The 9,421-nt window shown below is 43.3% G+C and overlaps 1 protein-coding gene and 1 long non-coding RNA gene across 4 annotated transcripts; one reads left to right on the top strand and one right to left on the bottom strand.

Annotated features, from left to right (window-relative positions):
- Positions 1 to 996: 996 nt before the first annotated feature.
- LOC123442380 lies at positions 997 to 5,302 on the bottom strand. Of its 3 annotated transcripts, none has more exons than XM_045118398.1 (4): positions 5,206 to 5,296; positions 3,717 to 5,042; positions 3,368 to 3,560; positions 997 to 2,415 (listed from the first exon to the last, which is right to left on the bottom strand). In XM_045118398.1, the coding sequence occupies exons 3-4, from the start codon at positions 3,453 to 3,455 to the stop codon at positions 1,205 to 1,207; spliced, it is 1,299 nt and encodes a 432-aa protein (XP_044974333.1). In that variant the 5' UTR covers positions 3,456 to 3,560; positions 3,717 to 5,042; positions 5,206 to 5,296; the 3' UTR covers positions 997 to 1,204. The 3 variants fall into 3 exon arrangements, with proteins under 3 accessions (XP_044974333.1, XP_044974335.1, XP_044974334.1); XM_045118400.1 differs by having other exon boundaries at positions 3,753 to 5,042; XM_045118399.1 differs by lacking the exon at positions 3,717 to 5,042 and having other exon boundaries at positions 5,206 to 5,302.
- Positions 4,724 to 8,060, top strand: LOC123442382. The gene is made up of 2 exons (XR_006630463.1): positions 4,724 to 4,806; positions 7,724 to 8,060. It is a non-coding gene; the product is annotated as an uncharacterized LOC123442382 (long non-coding RNA).
- The last annotated feature ends 1,361 nt before the right edge of the window (positions 8,061 to 9,421 follow it).

Genomic DNA, 9,421 nt, shown 5'->3' with positions numbered 1-9,421 from the left:
ACCGGCCGAGTACATAAAAAACACTTAGGGTTTTGCCTCATCTCACAATTTGTGTCATTATTGTAGTCTAACTCATCTCGAACGCCAACGTGCGTCGGCGTGCGGGAGAGTAGGCCTCTGAAACCGTTCGGCATTGTGATCCTGCACTGCGAGAGGATGAATTATGTTTTTGGGGAGCGCTTTGCACGACTACTAAAATTCATCATCACAGGTCATCTACCGTACAAGTCGGGCAGTCCTACTCATCGCCGTCAACAGCAGATCGTTGTAACATCGTCCTTAACACCATCGCTCCTACAACAACTAACTAACAGTATGTTCTTCGTGATATGTTCATGTCTCTTTCTGTAGTTGCTACTTCATGTGTGATGATGATGTGCATACTCTGTTGTTCATCTAGTTTGTTAGATTGTTGCACGCTAGCTTCCTCTTTAGTCATGAATTGTTTACTGAAATTAATCATAATCTTGCCTAATTTTCCAACAAGATGTTTGCGACCAGGCTGCTAGTTGCAAGGTGTATGCAGGAGGGGAAGGCAGCACTGGACCGTTCTATGCGTCTGATCTAATGGTTGGCTACTCGACTGACTTTTTGGAACCTAGCGCTTTGGACCCTTCATAATTTTTACTTTTGACGGTAGAACTAAGAGCATGTCCCTCGGGGGTAGAAATTGGCTACATGAATTTTTGTGTTGCAGAGACTATAGCTCCAAGTTTATTCGATGACGTGCATGCATGGTACATTTATGTATTTGAACCTGAAACATGTACTCCCTCCGTTCCTAAATATAAGTCTTTTTAGAGATTTCACTAAAAGACTACATACGGAGCAAAATGAGTGAATCTATATTCTAAAATATGTCTATATACATCCGAATGTAGTCTACTAGTGAAACCTCTAAAAAGACTTATATTTAGGAACGGAGGGAGTATTAGTGAGCGAGGTTCAGACAGATCTGGATTTGAATACTTGGCGTGGAAGAAATTCTACTTTGAAATTCAAGTTTTCATGCATATACTCACGTACAAAGTGTGGCTGTACTGTGCACGCGCTAAAAGAGCTAATGCAAATCTAACGGCTAGAGTGGATTTGATCAGACGAACAAGGAGGCCGTTGATCCCTAGCGTCTGCCTTACTGAAAATGGTACCTGGTCCTTTTCTGGATGATATGGACAAAAAATATACACAGTAATTACTATATATACTAGAGTTGTTGCAGATTTCGACGTAGTGTATCAACCAATGCTGTCTCCAGACCAAGTCGGACAGAAACCATATACCATAGCAGCAGCAACAATGCCGCCGTTATGAGTAAAGCATTTGCCAAAAACTTGAGCATGCCGGACGAAACCACATCGTCCTTGCTGCTGCCAGCGGCTGCTGGTTCTCTTTGCCGTGGCCAATGCCAGGAGCGTAGCATGAACACAAGGTAGTAGGTCAGAGCCCCTGAGACGCCACATGACACCATAATCCTCGTGCACCAGGAGAGCCCAGAAACATCCATGGAGTTCACCATGTATGCGAAAAGAGGAGCTACTACCAGTGTACATAGGGCAATGAGCCCCTTCATGTGTGGCTTCATTTTGACAACGCTGATGAGCGGGCTGTGGTGTGGGCGGTCGAGGTGAAGGCTGTACCAGAGGAGCACCGGGACAACCTCCGGCATGCAGAACAGAACCACATCCTCGCCCAGCCACTCCGCGGCTAATGTGTGTGCCGTCACCAGTAGAAGTAGAAGCAATGTCTTGTGGAGCAGCTCTGCCGCCGGTGCACTACCCGGGAAAGGGCCAGTGGGCAGCTTTATCATCATGCGCGTCAGCGCCGCCACCGTGGAGCTCAGGAACAAGAGGAACTGCGAGATGGCGAAGCCCATAGCAGTATCATCATCAAGTTGATCCATCACCAACAGCGCCCCGAATGTTGCCACCACTATGATCTGAAGCTTCACAGGTGTCCTGATTGTTTTCTCGTCGACCTTAGAAGATCGCCCCGTAACTTTGCGACTGATGTCGCCTGTATGACGATCGAGCTTGAAGTACAGTGCTCCTATGAAAGCAATGGCCATGACGGGAAAGATGGCAAGCGAGACGAATCTCCAACTGATGTCCAGTAATAACAGGTAGGATATAGTCACAAAAACGCCAGTGTCTCTGAAAATCCGGAAGTTACGACCCCATTTGATCCACGACTTCAAGGGTGCAAAGTTGGGCAAGATCAACTCGTGCAATTTCAAAAATATATAGGAGTAGCAAATAGCAAATTCCATTGTGCCAGTTACAAACTCACTAATTTCTTTGTTGGTAAAACCATCATCATCACTTAATAGAAATACTTGGAAATTGCAGACAGTGCTGAGCAGTGTGCAGGCTGCTGCAACTAGGCATAACGATTGTCCATCAGATTCTTCCAGTTTGCCTGAAACAAAAATTCAGTGGAGATGATCAGTACTAGGAGGCTAGCTCAAATATTTTAAAATGTTCATCTAAAAGTCTGGATTCATGGAAAAAGGTGATCAATATATTTGAACCCCAACCCCGGACGTGTAGGCTCCTCAAGCCCTTAGATGTTGGATCGATGTACATGCAACTATTTTTATTAAATGTATTGAACATGGGACCTATTAGCTCTAATATCATATTGAACTGATGCTCCAGCTAGTGCATCAAATAGTTTGAACTGATGGAGGGAAGGCTATATATTCAAAACAAATGATTTAGGCTGAATGAAATCACATACTCCAAAAACTCCAAAAGTGTGGACAAATTTCTAGGTATGTTATTTCAAATACTCCAAAAACTCAATATATTTGAATGATTTGTGAATAGGCGAATGTTCTAAATTTGGTAGTCGTGAATTTGTGCATTCGGAATCATCAAGGCCAGGCACCATGTAGCCCATTGAAAGGAAAAACACGGGATTATGGCTCCAAGGAGCCCAGATTCTGTAAACCTAAATAATAAATTTAAGACTAATATGTGTCTTTGCGTGCGCATGTTACGACTAACATTAACTATTACTTAATTGCCCATAAAATAATTCAGATAAAAATATTTTAAGTAGGGTGTGTGAATTCACGAACACATCTTTAAGGTTGCGTATGTACTGGTTTAAAATACTGTAAAAACTAAACGAATCTGAATCACATACTAGGAGAATATTACTATGTGGGGCAATTATAGACTCATATGAATCATTGACATGGGCTTTAGCATCATGGTTGAGAAAATCATACAGTATGTAACATAATCCGATCAAGGTATCAAGGTTATGTGATAAGCAGTGGTTTGTTTCCTAAATTTTTTTTATACCTAACAACTATTACAAGTGTTAGCAACTTGGACGTCGAAGTGAATCGATGTAGGCTTACTGATCAATCGTGAACGAGGTGGTGACCGATGAACGTTTCCGTTATGTGACACCATTTCTCGGTGCTGAGATCCTCGGCTTCGCCCCATTGATTATTATAAGTCCACTTCGGTCCTTCGCATAGGATTTCCCAGCTGGCCGCCGGTGGATCGATGGGCCGACTTGTGTGGCTACTCCTCGATCGATCTGTGTATCTTCAATGCAAATGTGAACTCAGCATTTACATATGCTTGATGAGATCTCTTGAAGGATCAATTGCAATGGTGCATCGAAATTATTTTTTATATTCTATGAATAACTTGCTCATAATGATTATCAACATACTGTACCAAAAAAAAAAAGATTATCACCATCTCATCCTGTCAAACTCGGACATAACAACTCACGCTGTGTCTTCTTCCCCTTCAAGGCTTCAAGACAACATCTTCAAGGCTTCAACTCTACCGAACATGCCTCTTCTCCTCTCCATCCACTTCCTCCTTGACATTGAGTTGCCATCTCGTGCTGTGATACGAAAGCCCATTCCTCCACCACGCGGAGGTCAATTTGCGGGGAACAGGCCTACATATTCCAACGATGGTGGTTCTGGTTGGCCCAGTAAATTTTCAGTTTTGAAATTAATATGCATGTGTTATTTTGTTTTTAAAAAATATTAGCATTTTTCACTATGTAGTACGTACACAAACTTACTATCATGAACTTTGCTCTTTCTCAAATAAGCTCTTTGAAATTAGAGTACTTTACTAGTACTCCCTCCGTCCCAAAATAACTGTCTTAAGCTTAGTATAAATTTATACTAGATCTAGTATAAAGTTGAGATAGTTATTTTGGGACGGGGGGAGTACAAAGTTGTACCTATTTGTATGCATGAATTTTCTCATGTTGTTTTCGAAAACTATACACCATTCTGTAAATGACTTTGGGCTAAAGTGTTGTAGAATATATAGTAAAAGTTGTCACAGGTATGTTTTAAAAATGTGAATACTTTTACCCATAATATGAACTCATCGAGGGAAGCTCTCAAGGAATTTTTTATACCTGTAATTTAGATAAATTGATATAATATAAAATATGTCAAAAATGTTGAAATTAACAATTTTTTGTAAGTAAATTCTCCATATTGACCAGTGTGATTGGATTAACTTATGATTCCCTTCCCTTCCCTCCGCTCCTCTCGCCCACCAATCCTCAAAGCCATGGTCAGCTGTGTAGGCGTCAACGCCTGCTAAACCACCAAGCCCTTCCTTCATTTCCCCCATGACCAGTTTGTTCTAACGGTTTATTGTCTCTTCTTTGCTTGTGACCATGTGGAATGCTGCTGCGCCACCAAGCTTGCCATCTTCTTCATCCTCGCCATGTGCAGCTCCGGGCCTGACTGTTTTCTGAACAGTATTGTGTTCTAGCATCTTCCTTGAAGACACGTCATGGTGGGCAGAAAAGGTTCAGCAGTTTTTTTATCGATTTTGTTCTGAATATTTCTATAACAGGTTTTTCTTTCCTGAATGTCTCCTATGCAACTTTGTTCTCAATACAAGTTTGCATGGGAAGCTGCGTCGCTAATGCAGGGCGTTTATATTGTTATCTTTCTTTAAATAAGTGTCCTTGCGTTGGAGAGGTGTTGGCCTTCATCTCTGGCCAGCCTGGCTTGTTTTTTGGATATGCATGATCAATTATCCCTGCACTTACACGAGTATGCATGAGTTTTATTTTCACATAAAGGAGTATGCATGCATGAGCTGAAAAGCTCCTCCAGGCAATAGCACAAAAGAATCATTTCCTGCTGGTGCTAGCACAAATTAAACAGTAAAGAAAAGTCACAAAGCACCTAAAGAGTAGTACCTTGGCCGATGCCAGCTCCTTCATATATTCTACCGATATGGACGCTGGAAGTATATATATATATATATATGTATGTATGTATCTTCAGCTACCTGCGCCAATCTCCTGCTATCAATAGCATATATATAAGATAAGAGTTAGATGAGTAGACGTCACTGTGGTTGTTGCGTGTGGCCCAGGATTCTTACCACTTATTCTCTATACTTTTAACTAAACAACCCTTAGGCCTCGTTTGGTTAAGGGAGATCGGGGAGGTTTTGAGAGGGAGGGATTTCAGGAATTGGGTGAATCCCTTTGTTCCACCCAATCCTCTCGAATCCCCGGGGTTTTGCTTTCACTAGTCCCCCGAAGAGGGTTTTTAAACACATGGATAGAAAGGGATTGAAGAGGAACGGAGGGAATTGGGCTGAGCAAACCCCTCCTACCAAATGGGCGCCCGAGGATCTGTGGGGTTTAGCCCTTCGGGGATTTTCCTTTCAAAACCTCTCCAATCCCCCTTAACCAAAGGTAAATGATGTAGAGAAGGTAGCTACATGGCCACACAGCCACAACTTTCCCTTCATCTGATGGGACGAAGGAAATATCTACGAAATACACTTAATATATGTTTTCTTTTGGGACCAGTAGGCAAAATCTTGGCCAGAAATCGAAGCAATCCTGCTCCTCATTCGCAGGGTCTCTTACTTATCTCTTTAGCCCACTGAACTCAGCTGGTGCATCCTCTCAAACCTTCTCCCACCCTATAACAGTACATGTACTAAGCTATTCTTCTGGCTCTCCACCACTGATTTTTTTTGGAAAAGGAGGTTCAAACCCCCGGCCTCTGCATCAATCGATGCATACGGTCATCTTTATTAATTATTCATCACAGGTCTGACAAGAACATACATCAAACCATCCGAAGCCACCACTCACACCTACGAAACTCGATAATGTAGAGTGCTCTCACTCCCCATATCTAAAACCGGTGCCGTTACCGATCCATCCACATAACGTATCGGAACCCACAACCGGTGCAACAGGCCTAAAGCGTACACCATATGCACACGTTTTAGATGCCGCCATCATCGTTAGCCCGCTGACCCATCTTCAGGAGAGAGATCTGTATCATCCTTGCCAGTTCGTCCATCCATCGACGCCACCACGGCTCGTCCATCCAGACGCGAAGATTCTGGAAGATCTGTCGTCCGTAGCACCTGCCGACCAGGCATGACACAACGTAGCACATGTCGGCAAGGCATGACTTGACATCTCCACCGAAAGCTTCGTCCAAGATGATCGACGCCATCATGGCGCCAAACAGCGCCACCGCCCTGCACTCATTCGTCCTGACACGGAGATTCTGAAAGAACTATCGTGCGTAGCACCTACCAACCAGGCTTGACTCAGCGTAGCACATGTCGGCCAGGCATGAGTTGACAGTTACACCAAATATTCGGGCCAGACGAAGCCGCTCCATCTCCTGCCTCTGTCATCCAGCGCTACTCCACAAACGATGCTTCCAAGAGAGAAACGCCACCGCACTACCGCCATCGTCGGATCTGGAAACTCAGATCTTAGGGTTTCCCCTGAATCAGTGCCCACCACCAGCAACCGTCCAGGACCCACATAGTGCCCACCACTACTCAGCTCTCAAGGCGACGCCTTCAGGAAGGTCATGACGTCAAGGACGCCGCCGCCGCTACCGGAGTTAGGGTTTTCACCCAAGAGGCAGTGAGGTAGGAAGTGGAGGAGCAGATATAGACCGACGTCTCCAGGAAGAACAACGGCGCCCTTGAGCGTCATCGTCGGCGCGGCCGGCCAGGGCCGACCAATGGGTTTCCCCTTATCTGAATCTCCTCCACCAGCTTCATCCGTGGCCACGCCGGCAATGCCAGGAAACCGCAGGAGAGAAGCACACCACGGGTATCTGGATCAATGAAGATCCAATCTGAATAGTGACGAGTACCACCACCCTGCGCTGGCCGACGGCGTCCGGGCGCCGGATCCAGAAGGATGTGACCCGAACTCGACGACGCACGCGACCATCATGTCTTGCCCCTCCCGCAGCCGCCACACCGCGCCGCAAGAACGAAACCCAGCCCTCGACGCGCTTCGCACGTCGCCGCTAGGATCCACATGCCGCGCCGCCGCACCGCGCGCTAATCCGACGCCTCCTCACGAACGCCCGTCCCGCGCCAGCCATGTCGCGTGAAGGGGAGAGGATCCCCGCCGCCGCCCCTGCCGGCCAGGCTTCGCCCGGCGGCGCTGCTGGCGGCGGCGAGGATGAAGGAGGAGCGAGGAAGGACCGGCGGCGGCGGCTAGGGTTACACCTTGGTCGCCCACTGGGGCGACGGGAGGGGGTTACGGGGGCCGCGGTCTTGTTGAGTACGTAGAGAGGACGGCTCTCCACCACTGATGGACCGTGGCCATTGCTCTTCCCCGGTCACCACGCCGTGTTTCATCTCTGAGCCTCACTTCCACTACATCATGGAACAATGATAAATAGTAACATAGAACAATTATTCTATGGTTTCAGGGTCAAAAAATACAAGCGCCTACATCATGGATGAAAAAAGTCATGGATATTGGACAAGCTGGCACAACGCGCATCCCAAGGACCATGAAACTAATGCTTTGGTTCATGAGCCAGTCCTCAGCGCCTCTTGATTTTTGGCTTCACTCTGGATTCTGGATTCATCTTTGTTTGACACATGTACGTGGAAACCCTCTTTCTTGTGTCCATGGTGGATGTTTTGTTGTTTTTTCTTTTCGTTACTGCTTGGAGCTGAAAAAGGATAAATCAGTTGTTGTTGTTCATGATATGGTCAAGATCTGGTTCGTGAAACTCTCAAGAAAAAAGGGTTCATGTTTCATTGTTCCTGGATGATTCAACTGATTTCTTAATTAGATACATTTTGTTTGTTCATAATAGTGACTATGATGAACTGGCTCAATACCAAGAAAAACAAACAGCGGAAACTTCATATAATACTTGTCGCTCTAGCTTAGTCAAACTGTTGTGAATAACTTGATCATCCGCACAAGAAAAAGATATAAAAAAACAGATATACCAGAATTTTGGGTAGCGTTAATTTAATAAATAATTTTTTCAAAATACTTGAGATAAATTTAAGGCAACTTTTGTAAGTTGCCTAGATAAATTCAATAATCTGATCCTGTTTCACAAATTTATTCATGCTTCACAGAGTTTCCTCTTGGATGTTTTTGGAGAACAGGTTAAAAATCAGAAAGGCACATGTACTAGTAAACTGGGGTTGCCAAACCGTCTGCGAGATGGTTCATACGAATTTTCCTACATACATGTTTGAGGAAGGTTTGCAAACATGTTTCATTTATTTTACTGGACAAAGTTAATTGACCATATACCAAAGCAAAATCATTAAAATATGAAGTTTCAATATATATTATTGATAATGTATTTAGAAATTATATATAAATAATAACCCTTTTTCTGAATGAGAAAAAAACTGAAATTTGACGGGTAAGAATGCAACCGTGAGCACAAAAGTAAAGCCAACTATTCATGTCTAGACTAGGGATCTGCTATTCGATCTGAAATAGCTAAGAATTTATACATTTTATATAAAGAAAAACTTTTTTCTTGATGAGAATAAAAAAATTCTTAACTTTGGCGGAAAAAAATGGAACCTTGAGCACAAAAGTAAAGCCAACTGTTCATGTCTAACAAACTAGGGATCTGATATTCGATCTGCAATAGCAAAGAACTGTAAAAGTTAGGCGCGCTTTCCTACATTGTTGTTGTTTTTATATTTTTGTTAAAACAAATAATCGATCTGTTTAAAAATATTTGGTTCATTAGTTTTTTGAAAATACAATTTTTTTTAAGTTTGCCCAAATTTGTATTGAAACATGTCAATATCCATAATATCAAATGGGTGTCATTTGATTCATCATGATTGTTTTTCATATTTTATTTATTTAATATTACAGATGTCGATATTTTTGGCTCTAAACTTGGCCATAGTGAAATAAATATGTCTTTTCAAAAAATTAAAACAAATTATATTTTGGAACTAAGGTGGTATTTGATTTGGCGAGTTGGGGAGATGATGGAGTGTCTTTTATATTTATTTTACAATGCGTTATCTTATTGGGTCTTTTGTGGTGTGTTTATAGGTTATCTACTAATCAACCATACTTATATGGGAAACAATTATGTGTAGGTGGTTGCATGTACTTTCTCTATTTTTAT

The sequence above is a fragment of the Hordeum vulgare genome, chromosome 3H (genome assembly GCF_904849725.1).
Source record: "Hordeum vulgare subsp. vulgare chromosome 3H, MorexV3_pseudomolecules_assembly, whole genome shotgun sequence".
Taxonomy (NCBI): domain Eukaryota; kingdom Viridiplantae; phylum Streptophyta; class Magnoliopsida; order Poales; family Poaceae; genus Hordeum; species Hordeum vulgare.
This window is presented reverse-complemented; position numbering and strand designations above follow the sequence as displayed.

Bases quoted from the DNA above. Each gene is read 5' to 3' on its own strand.
- LOC123442380 (XM_045118399.1), bottom strand. From the start codon at position 3,455: ATGGGGCGAAGCCGAGGATCTCAGCACCGAGAAATGGTGTCACATAAC. The intron at 2,416-3,367 runs GTAAGCCTACAT...TTTTTGTTTCAG, and splicing joins ACCTCGTTCACGATTGATCA to GCAAACTGGAAGAATCTGAT.